We start from the raw sequence: 26,235 nt of genomic DNA, 5'->3' as shown, positions 1-26,235 counted from the left end.
AGAGCTTCTGTAGTGGCACCATTAGGAAAAGATTAAGGTCTGTAAATGCAAAATGCTTTCCCATCCCTGTGTGTCCTTGGGTTGTGTTTCATGAACATGGCCTAAATGCAGTCATGGACATTTACATTCTTCTGTTTCAGAACAGATGGAATTAGGAGCTTTGCCAGCCCTTCCCTAAAGGGTTGAGCGGTCCATCTCCAGCATGGAGTCCTTCCTTGCATTCATTTTCTTCCAGAGTTGAGTTAAACAAGAGTTTAAAACAAAAACAAGTGGCAACTTTTTTTATGGAGTATTAAACTCGTGGAATATTTATCGCACCTGTTTTCACTGCCTGCTTTCTTGATATGTCTGTTGTCCTAATGTCCAGGTTCTTCATTCAGCCCCTAAACTTTCCATAGAAAACACTGCGTTTTTCAAGAGCTGTGGTGTTGCCTCCCAGTTGTTTCCTCGAACACTTGCAGCCATATAAGATGCCTGACAGCCTTGCACTTCTGTCCTGGTTTTGGCTGGCATGGAGTTAATTTTCTTCTTAGTAGCTAGAATAGCACTGTGTTGTGGATTTAGTACGAGATCTGGTATGAGAAGAGTGTTGATAATACACTGATGGTTTTGGTTGTTGCTAAGAAATCAAGGATTTTTCAACTTCCCATGCTTTGCCGGTGCGCAGGTGCAAAAGAAGCTGGGAGGGAGCATAGCTGGAGAAATGGGCCCAAACTGGGCAATGAGAATTCCATGTCACGCCGGTGTATAGATGAGGGTTGGCTGGGAAGGTCTCTGTCTCTCTTCTGAGATTGCTGTTTTGATATTTCTCGCCTTCGGGATCGCTAGCCCCTGGTCAGCAGGTGGTGAGCAATGGTACTGAGCATCACTCCTTTACATGTTCTATTATCATTATCATTTTTTATTTTATTTTTTCCCCCCAATTATGAAATTATTCCTATCTCATTTAAAAAAACCCCACAAACCAAAACCAACCAACCAAAAAAAAAACCCACAAAAAAAAAAAACCAAACCAAAAAACCTCCTTACACTTGGCTACAGTCCCTCCAGGGCTGTACCTGCTCTGTCTTGGGCTTATCCATGGCCACACGCTTTGAGGTACTCCAGCATGACCATCATGCACAGCCACTGATGCTGCAGCACAGATGCTTCAGGGTGTCCTTCTCCCACGGGAACTTCTCCACAGGTCACAGCCCCTTCAACCTGAGTTCCCACTGGAATTCCAGCCTGTCCAGCACAGGCACAGCAGTGATGCCCTGGCCACCTGCCAGCCCAGGCACATCGCTGTGGCTCTTATCAGAATGTTCTTGGGCAGAGCAGAGTAAGATGATAAGCACCAGGGCAAGCAGGGAAAGCAAAAAGCAGCCACTAACGAGCTCTAATTACAGTAAGGTAAGCAAGCCCCGTGGCAAGCTAATAGCTAAACAGCACTAACAGCTACAGATTCCATCCAGCACATGCCAATCAAACCTGTCGTTATCTTGACCCCTTCGAGCCCCACGTTGGCCACCAAAAAGGACTGTTGTGGTTTAACCCCAGCCAGCAACTAATGCCCACGCCGCCGCTCGCTCGCTTCCTCCCGGTGAGATGGGGAGAGAATCGAACGAGTGAAAATGAGAAAGCTCGTGGGTTGAGATCAAGACAGTTTTAAGTAGGTTTTTAATGTATTTTTTTTTCTTTTTCTTGTTTTCAGATGGAATTTCATGTGGTTTAGTTTGTGCCCATTGGCTCAAGTCCTGTCACTGGGCACTATTGAGAGGAGGGTGGCTCCTTCTTCTTTGCCTCCGGTCAGGTGTTTATATGCATTGATAAAAACTCCCCCCGAGTCCTCTCCAGGCTGAAGAGTCCCAGCTCCCTCAGCCCCTCCTCATATGAAAGATTCTCCAGTCCCTTCATAATTTTTGTGGACCTTTTGCTGGACTCACTCCAGTACATCCACATCTTTGTCGTGTGGAGGAGCCCAGAACCGGACACGGTACTCCAGGTGTTGCCTCAGCAGTGCTGACCAGAGATGAAGGATCATCTCTCTTGACCTGTTGGCAACAATCCTCCTAACACAACCTGGAATGCTGTTGGCCTTCTGTGCCAGGAGGATGCATTGCTGGCTCATTGTCAGCTCGTTGTCAACCAGGATCCCATTCCTTCAGCCAGTTCTGTCCATGTCCTTGTCCCTTTATCCAACCCATACTTTGTCAGGTTGCCTATGAGGGTGTTGTGTAAGAGTCAAAAGCCTTTCTAGAGTCATGATATCCACCGAGCCAGTCACCTCGCTAGAGAAACTATCAGATTGGCCAAGTATGATTTCCTGTTCATAAATCCCTGTGGATAATTTCAGTCACCTTCTTGTCCTTCACATATCTGGAAACGGTTTCCAGGATCACCCAAGGAGGTGAGGATCTTCCTCCTTGCCTTTCTGAGTGTTTTAGAGTGAGTGGCGTTCCTTTTTTTTCTTTGTACTGACAGTCTTGATCCATGTTTACAACTTCTACACACTGTGCTAATGTAATTATTAAGCAAAACGTACGATTCTCCTTTTTATTGGTAATTTGAAGCTATACGGATGCAAGCTAGGAAATAGAATTTGCAGCTCAAAGTTCTGCTCCTAAAACTCAGACCTCCACCATGTGAATGAACGAATACCTTTTGAAGACAGAAAATAGTGTGACAGAGTATCATCCCACTGCTGATCCCTATAAATGGGTAATTCCCTTGTGTCTCTTTTCCCTGGGGCCGTAGCTTTCTCAACTTGTGTTCGCACTGTTTCTCTGTTCCAGGCCGAAATGAGCTGATTGCCCGCTATATTAAGCTGAGAACAGGGAAAACACGCACAAGGAAACAGGTAAGTGTGAAGTTTTCCCTGTAAACATTAGCTTCTTTGGACCACTCGACAAGATGAAGGCTTTGTTTGGTCTACCAGTGAACGTTTCAGTGACCATCAGCGGTCCTCTGTATGAAGATTCTTTGTTCAGCCCAAACAGATGGAGAGCGGTGATGATTTTGCAAATACCTGGCACACAGGATGAGAAAAGAAATCTTTCTAATGTGGGAATGAGAGTCCAGGCTATGCCGGACAAAGCACTGAGCGACCTAGACCTGCTTTGGGTAGGAGGTTGGTGGATGACATCCAGAAGTTCCTTCCAACCTAAATTATTCTAGGATGCGTTTCAGCCCATATTAGATATGGAGAAGTTCTGAGAGTCAGGGATATGGAACATGGGTTTCCCTTCTCCCCAAAGGAGGCCGAGATGAGGAGCAAAGAGATCAGAACTATCAGTCCCTAGATTTAAGGATGGATTCTCTAGTTTTAGAGGAGGTCTCTGGCTTGATAAAGCCATTTGAACTGGAAAAGGCCTTAAAACAGCTCATCTTTGCTGGTCCCCCGACTCATTCCATGACAGTTACGTTCGGAAAAGTATCTCATTGCTACCTCAACCCCACTCCCCCCAACCCTAAATACCTCCCTATTGCACAAGGTGCCTAAAGTGCGTTTACTTCTCAAGCAGCTACCAAGTACTCCTGTGGAATGAAGATGGATTTTGTCTTTCCATGCAGGTATCTAGTCACATCCAGGTCCTGGCAAGGCGGAAAGCTAGAGAGATCCAAGCCAAGCTCAAGGTATGATGGGTGTCTTTTAACATATCACACGAGCCCCCTAGGTCAGCGGTTCCCTCATCCATTCCCTCTTTGAATAGCCTTAAAAAGGGGTGAGATGAGCCACTGAACTGCAGTAAGCAGGGGAGGAAAAGGTACTTCCCAGGAAGTGTTGTGCAAACACTTGTGTTGTAGCTCTGTGACATCTGGAGCAATTCTGTTTAAAGAATAAAGAAACAATAAGTTTAAATTTTATGTGTCTAATTTCTACCTCCAGTTTATTCTGCTGACATCCAAGTCTGAAAGACTTGGGAGCACGCAGAGAGTGTTCCTCTGAGAAGGAGGGGTTTATGGTGACAAATGATGACCAGTAATCAGTCCCTGGTTCTGTGGTGGCCCTTGGGAAAGGGTAGCCTTACGCTTACTGCAGTGCTAGTTCCACCTCTGCTAGTGGTAGTGATGTGGAGTTGTCCATGAGAAAAGGTTCTGAGCTGGCATAGTCACTGAGAGGAAGCAATGAAGCCAGCTGGCATCTTCTCAGGTAAAACGGTGCCAGCTGAATAGACTTTGCCCCTTGGTTAATTCAGAACTGATTTGAAGAGGCCTGGGCTAAGGAGAAACAAAGTGGTTGAGTACTTGCTTGAGCAAATCTGTGTTTTCCTTGCTACAGGAAGAGCTCTAAGATCACACTAATGAACTGACACCTCTTGGCATTTATTTCCACTCGGATTTGAAGCAGGGAGATGGTTTCTGTGCTTAGACTGAATTGCCAGAAACGTCAAGAAGGTCAAGCTTATGGGTGACAGTTGCACAATGTCCCCTGTTAGGGTGTGAGCCATCCAGAAAGGGCTTGCCCAGCAGGATGTGAGGTCTGGTCCTTCTTACGTATCACCGAGCCAGCCAGAGGAGGAAGGTGCATGCTAACCTTCTTAATTTGGTATGGCAATAAGCCATCGCTTCCCTGATCTTCCATGCTTCAGGTGATGATGAGGGTCTTGACAGCCCTGACTGCTAAGTGGCCGGCTGTGCTTCCTCTTGGTTGTCCGGGCAGCTCCACGCTGGGCACCGGGAGAGATGAGACTGGTGGCGAGCTGGTTGCTGCTCAGTCTCGCCTGGTGCATGCATCTGTGTCGCGGGCAGTGATTACCTCTGAGCCCTGCCTGCACCCCCACATCCCAGCCCTGGCTCCATCTTCGTGCGCGCTGTCGCCGTCGCGTCGCTCGTTAGCCGGTTGTGTTTCCAGCTGCTCCCCTAACGAGGAGGAGGCACAAGTCACAGCGGGCTCATTCCAGCTAAGCTGGAAACCCGCGGTGCTGCTAAGTGGTGCTGCAGGGGGAGGGGGGCTGCTGGAGAGGCGAGTGGGAGCGGGGAGGAAGCAACAGCTGCCCGGGGTGTTAAAAGATTTACAGCTGCTTGTGTCCATAAGCCTGGTTCCCTTCCTGGGGTTTGGCATGATGGAAAAGGCAGCCAGCCGAGCCCGCTCCCACTTAGCAGGTCCGTGCTCGGTGTCCCGGGGAGCTGCACGGAGCCGTCGGCGCTTCTCCGTGGGCACCGGCGCGGGTGATGCTGGAGCTCTGCCCGGCTGCCCACGGTGAGCCGTGGCCACCAGGCTGCCCACTGAGGCCAGTCCGCAGCACCGGTTCGGCTCGTTTGCTGCTCTGCTTGCACGAGCCGTTTTCGTAGAGCGAGGAAATGAAATCACAAAGCTGCTGCCCTCCTCCCGCGTTCCTGCCGGTAGCCGTGTGTTCTGCCATCACCGCTGCTTTTCCGTAGTGAATTTACGTTTTCATAGTCGTATCCTGGAGATCGGAGCAGCTGCACGCTGGCTTCTCAGAGCAATTACTGTAAAACTACTGTCTGCACATTAATTGGGATGTCTTCTCTACGTGTGCCATGTGCCTATAACAGAGAGAGGTGGGAAAGCCAGGGTAAAACTTGGAGAAAAAACCCATTCCCAGAAATCAGTAGTTTTCCATGTCCTGGGTGGCTAGGAGTTATCCCCTCTACTAAAGAAAAAGAGGGAAATTGTGGTGGTGGTATTATTATTATGATGCGTTTTGAGAATAATGAAAGAAAATATAAACGTTGCAAATGTTTGGTAAAAGTTTTTGTAGCTTCATTTTCTTTTTTTTTAATGTGGAAACACGATACAAATGAATAAGAGCTGTTAGCTGAAAGAGGAAGGAGATGTCTTGTACAAAAACATCTGCCATGCCAGCAGTTTGTCAGGCATTTAAAGCAAACAGAAAAACACAACAGGGGTTAATAGATAAAATCTTTTCCCTTCTTAATTGTTAATTTTTTTTTTTTTACTTTAATACTTGCACAAGTAAATGCTGCTTTCTCGTAAAATCATGTATAAACTCAGGTAGACAAGTACGACTTTTTTCAGTGAAAAGGTAAGAGGAGGAAAAAAAAAATCCTTTTCTGCAACGACAGCTGGGAAAAGGTCCTTATGTATATCATGAAAAAGCAGAAAAAGAATCCTTAGCCTTAAAAAATGTTGTAGGTAATCTTTAAAGTATTCCCTAAAGCATCATTTAAACTGGCTTCTGGAAAAATTTTCCCATAGCTTTGGAGAACCTTAGGAACTTTCTCAGCAATTCAAATGTTTCCCTTTGCTTCACTTGAATGCTGCTAACAGGAGTCACAGATAGTGTAAAAAAGAAGATATGTAAGTTTTGCCCATTCCTACTGATCATTCCACTTAAATGTTATCATTTATTCTTGAGCTTTTGTTATGTGTCCTCCGAGTGGTTTTGTGTTAGGTCCATCAGAATCCCTGGGCTTTGAACTTCAGAAAACCTTAGAGAAAGCGGAGGGGTTAGAGGGAATGGAGAGCCAAGGGTGAGAACTCACTGCAGTTCAGTGAATCCAAGTGAGAAGTCGGAATTCCTGAAGAAGACGGCAAGAGTTGACCGCTTTCAGCAGTTCCTCCAAGCCAGGAATTCATCCGTGGCATTACCGTTGTGATGTCGTGGATAAATGTGGAGTGTTTGAAGGAAGGAGGCTGATTGCAGGGGCCATGCACCTTTCCTATGAGGACAGGCTGAAAGAGTTGGGGCTGTTCAGCCTGGAGAAGAGGAGGCTCCGGGGTGACCTTTTAGCGGTCTTCCAGTACCTCAAGGGGGCCTACAGGAAAGATGGGGAGAGGCTGTTCAGGAGGGCCAGTTGTGATAGGACAAGGGGTAATGGTTTTAAAATAGAGGGAGGTAGATTCAGATTGGATATTAGGAAAAAATTTTTTACCATGAGAGTTGTAGGTTGCCCAGAGAGGTGGTGGATGCTCCATCCCTGGAGATGTTCAAGGCCAGGTTGGACGAGGCCCTGAGCAACCTGATCTAGTTGGAGATATCCCTGTTCCTTGCAGGGGGGTTGGACTAGATGACCTTTGAAGGTCCCTTCCAGCCCTAACCATTCTATGATTCTATGTAGGATGAAAGGTAGAAGGTGGGGCAGTGCTGCTGTTCGTCTGTGTATTCCTTGGAAGAAGAAACGTAGGATGCTGTTTGTTTTCAACATACATCACACCTCCCAGTTGTTGCACTGTCGTGGCCTGTGAAAACCTGTGCAATCCCACAGCCCTGTTAAGACACAAAAAGGAGTGTCATAGAATCATAGAATCATAGAATGGTTAGGGCTGGAAGGGACCTTCAAAGGTCATCTAGTCCAACCCCCCTGCAAGGAACAGGGATATCTCCAACTAGATCAGGTTGCTCAGGGCCTCGTCCAACCGGGCCTTGAACGTCTCCAGGGATGGAGCATCCACCACCTCTCTGGGCAACCTGTTCCAGTGTTCTACAACTCTCATGGTAAAAAATTTTTTCCTAATATCCAATCTGAATCTACCTCCCTCTATTTTAAAACCATTACCCCTTGTCCTGTCACAACTGGCCCTCTTGAACAGCCTCTCCCCATCTTTCCTGTAGGCCCCCTTGAGGTACTGGAAGACCGCTATAAGGTCACCCCGGAGCCTCCTCTTCTCCAGGCTGAACAGCCCCAACTCTTTCAGCCTGTCCTCATAGGAAAGGTGCTCCAGCCCTCTTATCATCTTCGTGGCCCTCCTCTGGACCCTCTCCAACTGGTCCATGTCCTTCTTATGTTGGGGACTCCAGAACTGGACACAATACTCCAAGTGAGGTCTCACGAGGGCAGAGTAGAGGGGGAGAATCACCTCCCTTGACCTGCTGGCCACGCTCCTCTTGATGCAGCCCAGGACGCGGTTGGCCTTCTGGGCCGCAAGAGCACATTGCCGGCTCATATTGAGCTTCTCGTCCACCTTGTTCGTGTCCTTGCATATGTGGCCCGGGTGATTATTAAGGTTTCCTGTTTCCTTAGGGGTGGGGATAAAACGATCGACTCTTCCTGAGACTAATGCATTCCCAAATCGAGGTAGTCCTTTCGCAGCCGTGACAACACACTCCTTTTGTGAGCTTGCTTTTATTTTTTCATAAGCAAGAGTCTTTCGCATTGAATATTTTTACCAATGATTAAAATACAAGAGTCAGGATTGTACTTTTCACAGCCAAAAGCCTTCAGACAGAAAGGATAAATGCTTGGCAGTCTTTACACCAGTGATCCCAGCATTTCGGAAAGGGTGGTTATTCACATCTGGAGCTGTAGTAATGTCTGAAAGATGTACATGCTTTGAAGAGTTCTTAGGGCTGGTGAGTCTGCTGCCCAGGTTTTCAGAGATGCTCGTTCTCTACAAAGAAGTTGATGAGAACCCTGATTATGCAGCGTTAGACCAGGCAATTTATCGTTATAATAATTATTTTTTTTTCTGTTTCTACTCTTGCCCGTAGGATCAGGCAGCTAAAGATAAAGCCATGCAGAGTATGGCTACAATGTCATCTGCCCAGATTATCTCTGCAACTGCCTTCCACAGCAAAATGGCCTTGCCTGGTCTCCCACGACCAGCCTACCCTGCTGTTTCTGGGGTGAGTGCATCAGCGTCTTGGAGGAGTTGGGCTGAAGACACTTCAGTGTTTGAAAGGGTATTGGGACCTGCTCGGGAAAATCCTGAGAACATCAGGAAGAATGGGCCAAAAGGCATTGTCTTTGTAGAGCAAATCTGTCATATGGCTTCAACAGTTTGGGTCTGATTCTTTGCACATACTGATGTAAAACAATAGACTTTCATGATATGCTTTTTTTAAAAAAAAAAAATTACACAAGTGAGAGAACAATCAGATACTTTGGGTTTTCAGCTGCCTGAAATATTTTTAGGTGTCTGTGTCACTTTCTTAGTCCAGGATCTTGTTTGATTAAAACCATTTGGGCTGTCCTGACCCTTTCTCAAGCTCATCATTCCCAAGCTCATCCTGAACGCTTAGGTCACGGATATGAAATCCTGAATGGAAGAAGCCCGTCAGCATCCCCTAACCTTTGAGTTGGGCCTGGTGAGCTTCTATCGAGCATTGATTTCTGCCAAAATACTGCCGTGGAGCTCTCCTGGGGAAAATGGTCCCTCCAAGAGCGCGAGCATCTCTGAAGCTTTGGAGATGGAAGCGCAAGGCGCATACGTAGTATTTAACATCAGAAACCAGTATCGGGCCAGTTGCTTGCATGTCACTGGTAGTATTGTGCAGAAAGAAAAAGAAGACTAGTCAGTATTTCCACAAGGAAGAAACCAGGAAGGTAGAAAGAAGAGATACAGCTCGCTCCCATCTCTAAAAGTCTGTGAGCTTGCAGTTTGTTTCCTCAGGAAGGAGCAAGCCTTGCTTTTCCTCTCTGTCCCAAGAGTGGTGACTTCTGCCTGTGTGTTGTTTCTCTTGCAGTTTTGGCAGGGGGCTTTGCCGGGCCAAGCTGGATCTTCCCAAGAGTGAGTATTCCTTTGCGTGAGCATCCAAAGCGGGCGCTTCTGCTGCCTCCTCTGCGCTGCCTGAGGAGCACCGTTGGCTGTTACAAGATTTGTAAAACGCTAAGATAACGTAGTCTTTGCTCTCAGACTGATCTTGGACCTGAGACTTCAGGCCCATGGTTGAAGATAAACTTAGAGTCTTGAGGGTTTATTGTGATTACATAGATGGTCTTAAGTAGTCGTAAATAGATAGAATCATAGAATGGTTTGGGTTGGAAGGAACCTCAAAGATCATCCAGTTCCAACCCCCCTGCTGTGGGCAGGGACACCCTCCACTACACCAGGTTGCCCCAAAAAAAAGTACGTCTTCATACGGTACCTTCAACATGAATTACACTCCTTTAGTGTGTTCCACGACTCAAGCAGCCTGACATGGGTTATTTTAGGGAGCTGCTCAATCTAGCAGCCTGATGGAGGTGAGGCTGCTGCAGCTCCATGCTCCCACGTTCAGCAGGAGTGAGGACCAGCGCGTGTTCCTGGTAGGCACGCACACAAACATGCATGTACGTCACACGTACGCACATACAAACCCAGCACAGACCACGTTCAGCACTCAGACAAATACCAACAGCACCGACAGCCTCATCCATTACCCTTCTCTGGCTGATGAGGGTGAAGCTGTGTTACTCCGTGGATCCATCCAGTACCGCCCCGGGATCCCGTGTCTCCCCGTGTGCCGGCACCCAGGCAGGGGGGCTCTCAAGGCCCTATTCTTCTGAGGGGTTTACTGGGGCTCCCCTGCCCCAGTGCGGAGACGAGCCTTTTGATGGGCTGATTGTTCACCAGTGATGGCCCTGGATGTAGTTGTGTCGGAGTATTATTCGGGCTGCTCCGCTTGCCAGTGCTCCTCCGTTTGTATGGGGACACACTTTTTAGCACATAACCTCCCAGGAGCAATTTCAGCCAATTTAAGGACAAGCAGCTGGAAGGGAGTATGTTCTTCATGCAAGCCATGGGTTCCTACTCTCTTGTGGGGCTGTTCCTGATGTTTGTGGAGCATATCAGGGAACGAATGCTATTAAAATACCTTGTGGGGAAAAATGGCTAGTAAAAGAATGGAAGCCACCCTAGGAGAAATCAAAAGTAGATTTTATGCCTTTAGCTTGACAGTGAACAGGGAAGCATCCATGTGAGAGGTTCTTCTGGAAGCTTGAAGTAGCTGCCACCCCTCACGTCGGACGACGTCTGCAGATCCTGGTTTTTGTGACAGTGGTGTTAAAAGGGAGCTGAGCTGGCTTGAAAGCAAAGTTTAGTTGTGTTGAACATCTCTGAATCTGGGCCAAAAAGTCCGAGAGGCATCCAGCCCAGTCCTGTATCCACTTGCAGAAACCTAAATCTCTCTGCAGTTGAAAGAAAAGGATAAACGAGTTGTGTTTTGGTTTGGTTTGGGTTTTTTTAACTGTCTCTCTTTGTGTACTTCCGTAGCGTGAAACCTTTTTCCCAACAACCTTATGCTGTACAGCCTCCGCTGCCAGTACCAGGTAGGTAAGGAAATGTAGTTCCTTGCTTTGAAATTATTTTCTGACTTCAAAAGTAGCCAACACTTCAAAAAAGTTAAAAATTAAGTTTTTAAAAAATATTTGTATCTATTGAAATATTTCAGTGAGCCTAAAATTAGTTTTTATATAATTTCTCCTTATCACCGGTTCCTATCCTTTTACTGAACAGCTGAAGCTTTTTAATTGTGTTTTATTTTAAAAAACGTTTTTTCCTGTTTTGGGTTGGTCGTTTCAGAGTTTCTTTTCCTCCTGCCTCAGCAGAAAATAAAAGTTTACGCGTCTCTACTGTTCTTTCGCTGTGCTGCATGTACTGGAACACTGTTTTCATAACATGATGGCCTTTCCAATTTCTCATGAAGTGGAACAACAAACGTCTTTACCTTCTCCATTTCCCCATTTTGAGAGGTTAATGGTCATGGTCATGGCGATGCTTCGTTCTGATACTGAAGCAGTTTGTTTCACTGCTCGTTTAGGGCTCAATTTAGGTCCTTTTAAGGTTGCTGAACATGTTTTCGTTGGTGTCAAAACCAGGTGGATTGTCTTTTACGTCAGTACCAACCCTGGCAGTGCCGTCTTAGCAGAGGGTAACTGAGAAGCCATTTAGAGCACAGGTAGAGTGAGGACCTTGTGAATTATATATTTGCATGATGACTGAAGTCATGAGAAAATGTAATTAGCCAGCTTTGACAACGGGTGCTCTACTGGAAAGCTGTTACCAACTTTTCTCTTTCTAAATTTTGTTATGCAAATCCTGTGTGCTTAGGGTTTGAGTCTCCTGCTGGCCTCTCGCCTTCCCCATCAGCACCAGCTTGGCAAGGACGAAGGGTTGCCAGCTCCAAACTGTGGATGTTAGAATTCTCTGCATTCTTGGAACAACAACAAGACCAAGACACAGTAAGATATACACCTGACTTCTACCCCTCATTAGTTTTTGGTCTTCAGGTAGCTCCCATTCATCATGGATATGTTATATTACTTGTATGTGTATGGAAATACTCGCTTCATTGCCCTACTGAGGCTAGAAAGCAATCTTTGGGAAACACAAGATATCCTTCTCTTAGAGGCTAGAATTTGCCTATAGCGATGTAGCCAGCTCTGTGCCATGTGCTTCTGGCCTCCCTTTCCAGAGTCATGGATGTTCACACACCAGAGCTCACGGCCCTGAGGTCGTGAAGACAGTGGTACAGCCTCTGCCGGGCTGTGCTAGCTGTCCCGTCCAGCCTTGGAGGATAGAGCCACAATCAGACGATGGTAAGATCACACGAAGCCACGTATTTCTCTGGTGTGTTGGGAACTTAAATTTGGGGGCAACTGGGATGAGTTTGCATCAATGTGTTTCCATGGTGCCACCTATAAACTAGGAGTAGTAAGATTTGCCTGTCTCACTAAACCTTGTGATGCTGCACCTTGAGACGTACGTTGGTGATGGGCTCATTACGTTTCCTCTGTCTCAGGCAGGGAAGTTCAGAAAAGGTGGTAGTGTTTGGCTGGGACCTTGCTGTGGGATTTCAGGCAGCTCTTCACAGGACAGGAGCATTGATGTTGGACTGAGTGACCTGTGACAGGTAGCACTCCGTATCTCAGGTTATTTCAGAGTGTATAGCAGCAGCTTGAGGCCATGGTTTAGGAGTGGATGTAGGGAAAACCAAAAAACAACAATAATGTTTCAGAAGAAGCAAGAAGCATGGATGTATTGATAGGAAAGAAAAGCAGCATGAGCTGGTGTTAGCAGAGATATTTCTGCTGGTACTTCTGCTTTTTTAGAAAGTGCTTTCAAATCCTCAGTGACTTCGAGTAGTCTTCTGCGAAGAATCAACGAATGTTCAGTGTGTGCTGACGCTTTCCTCACGCCACCTTTTTCCTCTTCTTGCAGTATAACAAACACCTGTTTGTGCACATTGGGCAGTCAAGCCCCAGCTACAGTGACCCATACCTCGAGGCAGTGGATATCCGGCAGATCTATGACAAGTTCCCCGAGAAAAAAGGGGGCCTGAAGGAGCTCTTTGAAAGGGGGCCAGCTAATGCCTTCTTCCTCGTCAAATTCTGGGTAAGGGAAGGACCCTTTGTAGGGTACCTCTTTGCTGTGAAGTTCTCACTTTAAAAGCAGTGACCTCGCTAGCTGTTAGAAGACTGCTGCCTGCCAGCAAACTTTCCCTGTGCAGGCAACTTCATGCTGGAGATCACTGGAGATCTTTGCCTGACTGCACAAGAAGCAAGACATACCTTTCACAATGTCATCTCTAGAGTTGGTCTTGACTAGTGTCTGGAAATTTTATTTGCTAGTGGCGACTTGGGCCCTTGAAATCTTTATTTGCGTGTAAGAGAAGAATTCAGAAGAAATTATTATTCTCTTCATACTCTTATGTGTTCACTTCTCTCCATGTTGAGTAACTTCTCGGTCAGAGGCAATGTTTTTCTATCTCCTTAGCTGCATTTTGTGTTAACCAAGTACTAAAAATTTATAGATGCATGTGTACTGCAGGCACAAGGACAGATAAAAGAGAGACATATAATGAAATTGGGTTGTGCTGATGATAGATTACTGAAATAACTTCTGATAAGTTGGCAGAAATCAGCCTGGCAAAAGCCTGCTTCACCGAATTTGGGTTTTTGTGTTAGCTGAAATTTGCAAAAACTGTGCCATTGAGCTTCAGGGTACAAACAAAATAGTTTTGGTGATGGATATTATCGCAGGTATTGCAAGGTGAAAAATCAGAGCAACTTGGGGCAGTGGCATGTTAGACGGCTGAAGGAATGTGTGATGGGATTTGGAGCCTTTCACCTTGAGCTTACCATGTATAATTGAAGCCCAGGTCAGAGAGATGATGAGAAATGAGCTTTTGTATCTCATACTCTCCATAAAAGCTGACACTAGAAAGCCTCTTAACTGGTGCTTTCAGGAGAAGGAGGAGTTAAGTGCCTTGAGACACAACTTCCCAGCTGTCCCAAGCCTAGCCTTTCCAGAACTACGTTGGAGAATGTTGGCTGAGAGTCTGCTGTTCAAGTGCCTGGTGCTCAGAGCACCAGGTTGGTTGGTGGTGATTCTTGGAGGCACATCATTTTGTTGCCGGCACACTGTGTGCTGCTGAGCTGGGTCTCTCATGGAATTAGCCTCTGTCAGAGCAGAATAAAGTCTGCCTGGGAAGGTGGGAACAAAAAGTAACAGACCAGCCTTGTTCCGGGTGGAAGAGAAATACTCGGAAGAGACAGCAGGACCTTGCTGAGAAGGGCATCCTTTGACAAAATCCGGGTAGCGATTGCCTTACTGAGAACTGCCAGGGTAAGGAAACAGGAGTCTGAGGTGACAGAAGAAAGGAAAAAGAGTAAAAGAGGGGATAGTGTCTAAGAAATGGTCCTTGGAAAAGTAGGAGCTGCGACAGGTGCTTCCTGCAGTAGGGTAGGGATCCCAGGAAAGTCTTCGCGTTGAGGCGAAGAGCGGTGGCTCCTGCGTGGTATCACCCTGAAGTGCTTCGGAAGTTTCGGGAGCCGAAAGGAACAGCTTAGAAGGAGACATCACGTAGAGAGAATCAACCACTTTGAATTCCCTGACTGGAGAGGAGAGAAATAATTATGGGATTGCGATCTGAAGCAACTGTAATTTTGTTTTTCCAAACTGTTAATGTGCTTTTGTGCTTGCGGGGTTGGGTTTGAGGATTGTCCGTGTTTGTTTTTTAAGATCAGAGGGATAAATGTGGCCTGTGCATCACGTCAGACCAACCTGAGTCAGGCTTCTGGAGGATTTAAGTGGAGAGATGTCTTTAAGCTGGACTCTTTCTGGGCCCATGTGAGGTGTCTGGTGTTCAGAGGGTATCATCTCCCTGCAACTCAGCTTGCATCAAGAGATGTGACGCAGGATTTGAAACACGCTTATACCAACATACACGTGATGCCCTGGGGCACTGCATCTGCACGCTGACCATGACAGTGATATTTCTGGGCTTGGTTTAATATTTTGACTTTCCGATTCATTTTGTGGTACCCTTGCATGGTCGAATCCCATCTGGAGTTAACAGCAGGTTTTATTGGTGGGAACACTACAGGTTGTCACTTAGAGACAAGCTAAAGTTTACAAGTCAAGTCATTGATTCAATGGAAGCTGCTAAAGCTCTGAAGAAGTAAATCGTTCGCTCTTGTATTTGTTTCTCAGTGCAGTTGTGTGTAGTGCAACCCCCCCCCACCAATAAACACTTTTCACAGGTAAGGCAATACGATTTAAAAAACAATTTAACAGAAGAAAAGGAGATTTCAGCTGAGATTTTTATGCCCCTCTGCATTTTTCTACTGCTGTAACAGTATATGCTAGAGTGCTTTTTCATTTTGCTGCCTGACGGCTCTGGACAGCTGTTGATGTCCAAAGATGTGTCGGATAAAGCAAATCGTACGCTGTTGACTTTATAGCAATATTTTAGGATAAAAGGATTATGCAAAAGCAAACTACCAATAACGTTGAACTTGGTGAGTAGAGTTAAATACTTGAAAGGGTGCTTTGAGGCATGAAGGTGTGACCGATTTTTGCAATGGCTCCGAATCAAAGCGGTGGTTGCAGGTGACAAAGACTTAAAAAATCAAGGCATTGAATAAGTTGGGTTTGTGTACGTGTAGTTTTAGAATCATAGAATCATAGAATGGTTAGGGCTGGAAGGGACCTTCAAAGGTCATCTAGTCCAACCCCCCTGCAAGGAACAGGGATATCTCCAACTAGATCAGGTTGCTCAGGGCCTTGTCCAACCTGGCCTTGAACGTCTCCAGGGATGGAGCAAAGAAGAGGCTTGAAGAACCTCAGGCAGGAACGTGCCGTTGCTGCACTAAGCATTGGATCCACCAGATGATCTGTAGTGCACCAGAAGCCTAACTGTCTGCACCAGGGTTGGGGTTTCTTGACATCACTGATAGCACGTAGGATCTAGTGGGACTGAGAAAGAAATGTTCCTGTTCGTTCAATGGTGCTTTAAGTTATTTTTACAATAGCTAAAAGCTGATTAGTTTGAAACATAAACAATGTTTGCTATTCTTCCTTGATTTTTGGCGTTGGGAGTTCGGTACAATGAACTAACCCTCGGGCTTGGATTGGCAGGTTGTGTGTGACATCTGTGTGACATTTCTCTGTGCTCCAAGCGCATTCTAGCACGCGACAATGAACAGAAGACATTAGCCTCCCAACACATGGGCAGTGGCAGCTCTGCTCTTTTGCAGCGTAATATTATCTCTGCCACCTGTTACTTGGTTCTCCCCATGAACTCCTCCTCTGGGCATCGTTATTAATAGTTTGGGGAAGAGGCGTTTTCGGGGCTTTGCACGTTAGTAGAGTGGTGCATCTTAAAGCTTTCAGAAGTTGTGAGGCTCTGGGTGGAAGATAGAAGGAAAATGACGAAGCAGGAATTCAGGACAGGCAGTACCTTGTTCAGAGCAGCCATCTGCAGAGGGGTGGATGAGGGGAATTGCTTGGGATGCCTTTCCTGCCAGCGATGAATATGTGCAGTAATTTCTTTTCCTCGGTGATAGGCAAGCTGGACCAGTCAAATCACCGAATGTTTTCTTTCCAGTAAATGAAAACTACTTTTGTGGAAGGGGCTGAAGGGGTGAGCTGGAGACTGCTGTCCTGCACTTGGCTTCTCTCCTGCACCAAGCGGATCCAGTCAAAACAGCAGCAGTGCAAATTCCCCCTGGCACCCTGCCCACTGTGTGCCTTCAATCCTGGCCTGGCAGAACCTGCCTAGAGAGCAAGGAGATGGTCATTGGGTCTCCATGTCCATTCTGTCCTTGGCACTTCTTCTGAGGCAGCAGACAAGACAGCAGCCAGCACCAGACATTTCTATGATCTTTGCACGTTTTTTTTTTCTGAGAATGGATCTGACAGCCCATTCATTTCACTTGCAGTCACCAGCACCGCTTCTCACCAGTCGTTACCTGATGTTAGGGCACTCTGTCCATGGCACTTCCTTCACCAAAGTTATTCCCCACAGCATTTGACAGTGTGGAGATTGTTGGCAGCAAAAAACAGATTGAAAGACTGGATTGCTGATGGAATCTGTCTGGTGTCTGAGCTGGGTGTCAAAACAACACAATCCTGGGGGGCTAGCTGAGTCACAGCTACCTGTACTGTTGGCAAGGCCTTCTGCTGTCTTTGGCTAGCTCAGAAACTCTCCCCTTGACTCTTTCTCAGAGCCTGAAGCTGCAGTGGCACAAGTTTTGGACTGTTCTTAAACAATTTTTCCTTTCCATTGACCACATGAGACCTGTGAGCAAGATAGCAGCAAGCTATGGTTTCTCATGGTGTGTTATGCCATTGGGACTCTTGTCCAATCATTGCTTTTCAAAGCCTCGGTTAAGCTGAAGACTGATTATCAAAGGTCACATTTCCCTTCGTGAAGAGTTTCAGAAAATTCTGATTCATGGCCTCATCCTAGTGGGAGCGAGGCTTTTCTCGGTAATCAGTTGTGAAACTCACTCCCACCAAAGATCAGACAAAAATCTTGGCTTGGTATATGGTTAGGACGGTGCAGAATGCCAACTCTTCTGTAAGTGTTTCTTTCCTGGGGTTGCAGAAGCTGAGTGATACACTCAGAGCTTTTTCAGCAGAGCTGCTAAGAGGCTCAGACCACCAATATGATTTGAAAAACAACCAAACAACTTCAAAAGTAATACTAGCTTGTTGAGGGTCGCTGTGCCCTTCCATGAACAAATCCCTTCTCTTCCATCTAGAAATCTTGTAGGTATTTAAAAATTCTGCTTATTTGTCAGGAAAGGAGGAAATCTCAGATGTTTTCCCCAAAACGGGCAGATCAGCTCTCTTGCATGCAATATGTAGGTCTCTGGGATGTGCTAGATCACAGATACCCCGGTGATTGTAGTTTCAGTATGTTTGGAAGTGTTGAGGCAAGCTATGGACAGGTACACCAGCTGTGCTGAGCTTGGACAGTAAGTTGGATGCATCCCAAACACATCAGGCTGCTGTTACGCTGGAATGTGCACAGCTTTTTGCATCTGGAACTTCTTGGACGGAAAGCCAGAGCGTGGCTCGGTTGGTGGCTAAAAAAGTAAAGGTTTAAAGTAAAGGTTGGTGGCAGAAAAAGTAGCGTGGCTCGGTTGGTGGCTCGTGTCTCAGATTGAGCTTCTAATTATGCCTCGTCCATTTGGTCTTTGCCCTTGAAGAGACGGAGAACAGCTGTTTGAGTGCTGGACACCACCCAACCACCGGAACGCTGCTGCTGCCCCTGCTGCAGTCCCACCCTGTTGCTGGTGGTGGCTAGTAGGAGCCTGGGGGCAAGGCAACTCAGCCTGTCGGAGATGGACTTTCCTAAATCCTGACTGCATTTCCTTCGGCTGCCTTGGCTGGGGTGAGGAACCTATTCAAGAGTTATCTCAGTTTGCCAGTGAGGAGCTGAGGCGCCTAGGTTCCCATCTCCAGGTCTGAATCGCATTCCGTTATGTGTTCAACAAGTCCACACGTGCCTGGACCACAAAGTGAAGATGAGCCTTCCTCCTTGATGAAGTGCTGGAAGATGAACTTCCTTTAAGTCGTAGTCGCTATTATTCCCTTGCATCTTTGAGGGATGGAGGGTGCTGGACAGAGTAAAGCAGAGCTTTCTTGGGTGTTCACCCCAGGATTTGGGCGTGCTTTGGCACCAGATTTTCTTCAGAGAAAGAAACTCTGATCGGGAAGAGAAAGGAAGAGTCCTTTCCCAAAGCAGCAATGTGGTTTCTAGTCCTGATGGCCTGGGTGTTGCGAGAAGCTCATGGGAATCTGGGTTTTCAGATGTTACATTAAAAGCAGTGTCTCTTTTGGCCATTAGAGACCCCGTGATGTGCAGTAGGATTTTTATCCTGGTGCAAACCCGGGAGGTTTAACTGCATCCATTAGTAATTTATCTCAGTGTCCAGTTGACGTTTAGAAGTTAATTTGGCTGTGGCAGATAACAGTGTTGTTCCTCAATTTTCTGCCTTGTCTCCCTTTAGGAAGCAATCATCTCCATAGCAGGGTAGGCGACCAGATTGGCCTTTGGCTCCGGAGTGGTTCCGTGGTCTCACATTCATGTACCTCCTTGTCATTTTCAGTTTACATGGATAAACCAGGTCGCAAATAATTCAAGAGCAGACATGTGTGTGCTAAAAAATCTCTGAGGCCGGGGCAGTATCTTCCATGAGAAGGTGGGAAGTGGCAGCTATGAGTAAGGAAATAAGCAGTTATCTATCTGAGGTGCTGCAGCTCCCTTCTCCTGCAAGCGTGGACTGGAGCCCTCAGCTATCTGCTCCTGTCATTCCCTGGAGCTGCCGAAATTCCATGTGTGTGCGTTTACGGGCTGAGGTTTTCAGAGGTGACAGAAGGAGGTGGGTGCACAGTTCTTGTTGACTGGCCACCCTAAGACATGTCTGACAGTCGTAGCCCATAATGTGGGATGTGCTTTAGAGTAAGAGGTGCAGTGTAAATGTCAGGGAGTTCCAACACGATCCCGTTGCTTCACTGCAACGGAGCTTCCAGGAACCTGGAATTGTTATAATTGCATAATGTTAGTGAATGGCAATGACTGCTCAACTCAAGTAGTATTACCAGAATTTTGCCTACTGCCAAATAGTTTAATGTTGATTAATTAGATATTAACTAGCTGTGAAATTCTACAGTCTGGTCTTCTGATGGGAGACTTGCCAAGTTGTGGAGGCACCTAGAGTGGCTTCTTAGGGCTAGTGAAGCTTTCCTCATGAAGTGGAACTAGCACCTTTCTGCTTTGCCTTGTGTTGACTGCACTTGGTTTTTAGTTTGCCTTCAAGCGTTTAGGGGAACGTAACCTGGACTTTACTAGGGAGACCCTGAAAACGTTTGGTTCTGCAGCGAGGGCCTCCACTGTCTTTATGTAGCAGTGGTCCAGCCAAGCTTGTGTAGCCTGGACCCTTTGTTCTTTTGCCTCAGTGGGACAATTCCTTTGGAAAAGTGCAGTTGGGTCCATACATTATGTTTATCACCCCAAAGGTAAATAGCTGAACAATATTGCGAAATATTCCTAGTCTAGTTCCTCTTTGGAGAAGGGAAGGAATTAATCTTTACTCAGACAGCTGGAGTATGGGTCAAATAAACAATAGTTAGTTGCACGGACATGTAAATGGGTATTACAGTAACACCATAAAAACCTGAACCAGAATGCATGTACATGTGCATGTGTTGGATAAAATGGTGCAATAGGTGCAATTAGATGCAGTGGTGCAAACAAAGTAGCTGCATGATGTGAGGAGGGAAAATTTGATGGCAAGGATTTCCACGTGACCATAATAATTCACTTGGCAACCTGAATTAGTATTAAGTCTGTAGTGCCCGTGCCTTGTGAAATGGCTACTGAAGAGAAATATGCCAACGGTATTACCTCGTGGCAGAGGAGAGAGAGGTATTTTGTACAGCAAAGAGAAGAGAGGTTCATCATTGAGGTTCCAAGGCCAGCATTGCTTCTCCTAAGCCGTGCTCTAGACCTCGAATTAAAAAAAGCTTCACTGACATAGCCTAAGGAAACCATGCTGGAATGGCATCTAGTGCAGTCCTGGCCATGCTGGGTCCTCTGGAGCAGGAATACACTTTTCTTCAGTTTCCTGTTTCCCTCAGATCAGCAGGAAGAATAGAATTCCCAGGAACCCTTTGTGTTTTCAGAGCTTCAGGGAATCGCCTCTTCCCCTAAGTGGGGTTTGAATGACCCCTGGTGGAAGGAAGCTTCAGACAACCAGGATTTTTAGGAGTTCGGTCCCCGCGTGAGGCTTCAGCTGGCCAACCTCGGGCACCCACATTTGAAAAGCGTGGCTGCTAACAGAGATGGGTTTGTGTTCTGGCAGAACTGGGCTGGATCCATCAGCACCCTGCATTCCTTACGTTGCATCCTATCTACTCACATTGTTCATGTCACAGTACCTGAGCCTAACGTGTGTGTCTGCTCACACGTTCCTTCTCTCTTCTCCATCTCTTTCACCTTACGTGCATATCCAGGGTGGAAAAGCTTTGTTATGTTTGCTGTATCCTTATTTTTCCTCCGTAGCGAGGCAGCTCGGTCTCGCCTGCCCGTTGCGTCGCTCTGTCTCTGCAGTGCCCACCTGGCTGCTCTCCACGGGCTTCGTGAGAACCTCCTGCTGTCCTGGCACTGTTCGGTGGTGGTGATAGATACCACTAAGGCAAGGGGCTGTCTCTTATGTTTTTAATGTTAAGATGACATCCCAGCAGATGTCCCCAAGCTGGGTGCAAATCCCCAGCACCGTTTTATGAGGCAGGAACTGGGTTTCAGTGTATACTCTTCAGGTTTCCTCTGCTTGCTTGATGCACCTTGATTTGTTTAAGGAGCTGTGGACACTCCAGTACCTTACAGTCTTGGCTACTCAAGTCCCCTTTAGGTAAGGGTGGTAAAACACCACAACCATCTATTGGTAACGATCTGTTTTTCTTGTCTTTTTTTTTTTTGGCAGGCTGATTTGAACACCAATATTGAAGATGAATCCAGATCTTTCTATGGCGTTTCCAGCCAATATGAGAGCCCAGAGAACATGGTCATTACCTGTTCCACCAAAGTGTGTTCCTTTGGAAAGCAGGTGGTGGAGAAAGTGGAGGTAGGGAGCAGACACTTGGGTGCAAAGTTCTCTCTGGCTGCTGTTTTGTCGCTTCAAGTATTTGCATCCTGCATATATCTCAAGGCAAAATAATGTATCCCATGATTGTTGTCAGGGTGGTGATGCCATAGGTTATTTCTGAGACACACAGGTGTAATATTGCTCCAGCCTGCAACATGGCCTTATCTCAGGACTTCCTCAAAGGTCTGGTAGCGTTGGCTATTTTTTCCTTAAGTCTCACTTTCTGAATCATAGAATGGTTAGGGCTGGAAGGCACCTTCAAAGGTCATCTAGTCCAACCCCCCTGCAAGGAACAGGGATATCTCCAACTACATCAGGTTGCTCAGGGCCTCGTCCAACCTGGCCTTGAACGTCTTCAGGGATGGAGCAAATACATGAAGACATGAGTATTTAAGACTCTCGGCTCTGGTGATTCTCTGGGTTTTTTGCGGAGGAAAGAAAAGCTAGGAAAGCTGGACCCTTGTTTTGTAGTCCAGAAAGGTGAAAAGAAATGGGCAACACCTCACTCATCAGTGTTTTTAAATAGGTCATTTCTGGACTATAGCCAGTAATTAATAGACTGTAATAATTTACAGACTGCAGTCTTACGGTGTTATGAGGCTTACCTTGGTGTTTGTACGCTTAGAGCTTGAGCAACAGTGGAGCTGCATAATTATGCATATGTCTGGCATGGAAGAAGTTCTTCCTGATGCCACATTCAGCTGCTAAAAGAGCTACTCTGACCCGTGTCCTGCTGCTTTCTTTCTCAAGGAGCCTTTAGATGCAGGAGAAGCAGCTGTGTGCAGAACATCAGGGGTTCTTGTATCAGCAGTCAGTTCAAGCCACATCCTTCCCCAAGACCCATCACCAGTCATTTAATAGACATGCCCGAAGTCTGGTTATGTTTTTGCGTGATGGGATAGACAGGCCGGAGGAAAAAGAGAAAAGAAAAGGAGACCAAGCTCTTGGGGTGGCAGGAGGTAACGGGCATTTAAGGGTCTGCTGTGAAACGACAGAATCCAATCTCAGCTCCTGTTCAAAGAAAGGTGAAATAGAGGCTAAGATGTGAACATGAACAAAATAATCCCTCTGTGTAACATTGGCCAGACCCTGTCTTCAGGGGGAGCAGAGATACTGTGTTCTCTCTCACGGGTACCAGAAGGCTTTAGTCCTTTCCAGCTGTGAAGCATCCTGAGCATACAACTACCATCATTACCAGGAGCTTCCTGGTCCTGCTAAAATCGTAGTTTTTAACTTTTTCAGTTTACCCACACCTTGTACTTTTCCAGTAGAGATGCAGACCATAGTACAGCTGACAACTGGTCTGCTCCTCTTAGTTACCTTCATAGATTTCATAGATTTCTAGGTTGGAAAAGACCTTAGAGATCATCGAGTCCAACCATCCCTAATCCCCATTAAACCATATCCTCAAGTAGATCATCCACCCTATTCTTAAACACATCCAGGGATGGGGACTTGCACAGCTTGTCGTGGTTTAGCCCAGTCGGCAACTGAGCCCCACACGGCCGCTCGCTCAGCCTCCCCCATCCCCGGGGAACAGGGAAGAGAAGTAAAGGGGAGAAGGGAAGGAGACTCGTGGGTTGAGATAAGAATGATTTAATAATAATAATACTATGAAATTAAAAGCAGTAATAATTATAATATAGGAATGCATATATATATTTATAATTATATTAATATGTACAAGCAAGTGATGCACAATATAATTGCTCACCACTTGGTGAGTAACACCTGTCCTGTTCTGGCAAACAATCCCGAAACAGGTAAGTCCTGACACACAATCCTAGCGAGCGAGAGCACACTTGGAGAGTCGGCCCTTCTTTCTGGTCAACCCTCATCCTATATACTGGGCATGACGCTGCATGATATGGAATACTCCATTGGCCAGTTTGGCCCTCGATCCTAAGTCTCAGTTCAAATCCTAAGGGGAGTTGTGGCCCCTCTGTCCCGGCCATGCTCCCCCCTATCCTGTTGTGCTCCTGCACCCTGGAAATAGGTGAGAAGCTGAAAGGTCCTTGCTGTCTCAGTGCCAGCTGCAAACATCAGTGTGCTGTCAGCCTTCTTCTCACAACGAATCCCAGGCTAAATCCAAATCACAGAGCTCTTCGAGCTGCTGAAAAGAAAAATGATCTCTGTCCCAGTCAAAACCAGGACACAGCTCCTTGGCAGTTTGCTGCTCGTAAACTGGAACCCACTGTTCCAACGAGAAGAGCAATCAATCCGAAGCAATTAGAGAGCTGAAGGAGACTGACCTTGGTGCGAAGTACTGTAGAGGAATGATTACTCAGCTCTTTGCTCTATAAAGACCTGAAAATGCCGTTGTAATTTCTTTGTTCTGAGTGCCTTGACGTGACCAACGTGACAGCATTAGCCCCAGGTGCCCCTTTTGTGTTTTTCCATTGCAGACGGAGTACGCACGCTACGAAAACGGACACTATTCCTATCGCATCCACCGTTCCCCTCTCTGTGAATACATGATAAACTTCATTCATAAACTCAAGCACCTTCCTGAGAAGTATATGATGAACAGCGTGCTGGAGAACTTTACTATTTTACAGGTGGGACTTTCAACTGTTTTCCTTGGAGCTTGGAAAGATGTTAGCTCCGTGCAGGAGTTCACTGGTGTGAGTCGAAGCAGATTTCTTTTCACAGCTCAGTGTCTAATTGAACTTAGTATCTCTCACGTATATTGTACCTCAAGACCATTTATGGAGCTCTAGAGACAGTAAATCATGCAGAGAAGCAGCAGAAGAATTTGAGAGAACTGAGTAAGAGAGGAGGAAAAAGAAAGATAAAGGGAGATAGTCATGAGGCAGAGAGATACAGGAAGGAGAGAGATGCAAAAGTCAGTGAAGGAAAAGCTCCTTCCACTATTGGATGAATGTTGAGGTCTTTTCTTTGCCCCGACCCTTTTTGCAAGGTAAAAAACCACAAGAACACTGTTAAGTGGCTAGATAATTTTGTCATGGGATGAGTTCTTCACTGACCAGGTAGGAAAAAGAAAAAAAAAAAGTTGTTTCCTCAGGACCATCCTGAACCTGGAAAGAATATGAAGGCACGTAAAGGAAGGGGTATGTTGGGAGAAGATCTTCATGAATCATCTAGGTAGGGCACTACTACAAGGCTACAGCAACTAGATGTGCATTAGTATCTATGTTATACCAGGAGCCTTTCCAGGCTCAGATACAGCCTAAATTTGGGAAGAGGGCAAAGACCACTGAAAAGGTGGATCTTCCTAATGGGCTGAGTTCTGTGCTCGCCTCTACAAGACGCATCACAGATCTTCAGCCAGAGAACTCGGGGCTGGGTAAGTAGAAGAGATGCTAGAGGCTGTATGAAAGAATGGAAATCCAGTGGTCTTCATTCCATCCCCTGGAGTTTTTGTGGGAGTTTAGGCAACTCATTTCACTGCCCTGTGGCTCAGGTACCTCAGCTATAAAATAAGGTTTATAATGTCTTCACATCATTAACGTCACACAAGGGATACCAAGGTAGGCTCAGTGCAAGGCATGCTGCCTGTCCTCAGTCCCTTCGACCAACTTCTGAAGCAAATCTAATTATATTTTTTTTCTAGAACCTTTCTTGAGCTTCCATACCCCTAATCCCACAAGCGTGATTTATCTTTTTTTTTTTGGCACATTGCTCTGGATATAGTTGTCCAAGATTTCAGAGCCCGTTTTTCAGAAGAGGCTCTGGTGACTTATCACACCTGGGATGTGTGTAACTCACAACCACCTCCAGAAGAAAGGAGAAGGGTTAGCCCAGCTGCAAACCCAATCATGAAATAAGATAACAGACTAGACCAAACTCAGGCTGCTAAAATTAATAATCAAATTTGAAAACAGCTCCTTCTTTCTGTTTTCACATGAACAGTTGGGCTTTGGTACAGTTCAAGCCTCCAGCTGGTACGTTTTTTTCTTCTGCAGTTGAGTTGATGCTGCTGCTGATAAAAACGTGTCTCCTCCAGCAGGAGAGAACTACTGGAAGCTTTTGCTGTGGCACAAACTCCCTTCTACAGTGTACGGAGTGGGAGGCATAACAGAATCAATCCTGTACCATATAATCCTTGTGGTCTGTGTCTACCACTGACAAGCAGGTGCAGATGGAGGGAAAGATTTCGTGGCTGTGGTACATCAACGCATACGTGAGCAGGAGTGGATGTGCCACAGGAGGTGGTGGCCTCTCTGTACCCAGCACACAGAGCAAAAAAGAGATTTTTTCTGTTAAACACCACCTGGCTGCTGGAATCTGCAACGTTGGGGTGGAGAGTAGAGGAGCTGGTGGACCTGCTTCCACTTATGTGGTCACTGCTTGGTCACAGCATTCTTTTCTCTGCTGTGGACCCTGCTCAGCTCCCTGTCTCTTCACTGCATTGTAGTCCTGATGCTGCCAAAGTGCTTTGCGTGGTCGTGTGGGCACGTAGCCTGGGGGTTGTGGTGGCCGAGCTGTGTATCATTCCTGTGCTTCACTGTTCTTTTTCTGTTACTGACATTTTGCTCTGTGTTAAACGTGTTGGATTATGTAAGCAGAGGAACAGCAGATGCCATCTCAGCTTCTTCTCCTTTTTCTGTCTAGGTCGTGACGAACAGGGACACACAGGAGACGCTGCTGTGCATAGCATATGTTTTTGAGGTGTCAACTAGTGACCACGGTGCCCAGCATCACATCTACCGGCTGGTGAAGGACTAG

At 46.4% G+C, this 26,235-nt stretch overlaps 2 protein-coding genes across 3 annotated transcripts in view; both read left to right on the top strand.

The window, feature by feature from the left end:
* LOC147528939 (transcriptional enhancer factor TEF-3-like) overlaps window positions 1–3,621 on the top strand; it is a 20,451-nt gene extending 16,830 nt beyond the window's left edge. The window contains exons 3-4 of the mRNA XM_086610780.1: window positions 2,775–2,850; window positions 3,504–3,621. Of these exons, the coding sequence (XP_086466906.1) occupies window positions 2,775–2,850; window positions 3,504–3,621 (194 nt within the window). The remainder of the gene's footprint in view (window positions 1–2,774; window positions 2,851–3,503) is intronic.
* LOC104375210 (transcriptional enhancer factor TEF-3) lies at window positions 2,774–26,235 on the top strand. Of its 2 annotated transcripts, none has more exons than XM_009981501.2 (10): window positions 2,774–2,839; window positions 3,553–3,615; window positions 8,397–8,531; window positions 9,372–9,415; window positions 10,880–10,935; window positions 11,717–11,847; window positions 12,827–13,000; window positions 21,385–21,525; window positions 23,952–24,104; window positions 26,122–26,235. In XM_009981501.2, exons 3-10 carry the CDS (start codon window positions 8,421–8,423, stop codon window positions 26,233–26,235), a joined length of 924 nt encoding a protein of 307 aa, XP_009979803.1. In that variant the 5' UTR covers window positions 2,774–2,839; window positions 3,553–3,615; window positions 8,397–8,420. The 2 variants fall into 2 exon arrangements, with proteins under 2 accessions (XP_009979803.1, XP_086466810.1); XM_086610684.1 differs by having other exon boundaries at window positions 23,952–24,143.

Source organism: Tauraco erythrolophus, chromosome 4, assembly GCF_009769465.1.
Source record: "Tauraco erythrolophus isolate bTauEry1 chromosome 4, bTauEry1.pri, whole genome shotgun sequence".
NCBI classification, from domain to species: domain Eukaryota; kingdom Metazoa; phylum Chordata; class Aves; order Musophagiformes; family Musophagidae; genus Tauraco; species Tauraco erythrolophus.
This window is presented reverse-complemented; position numbering and strand designations above follow the sequence as displayed.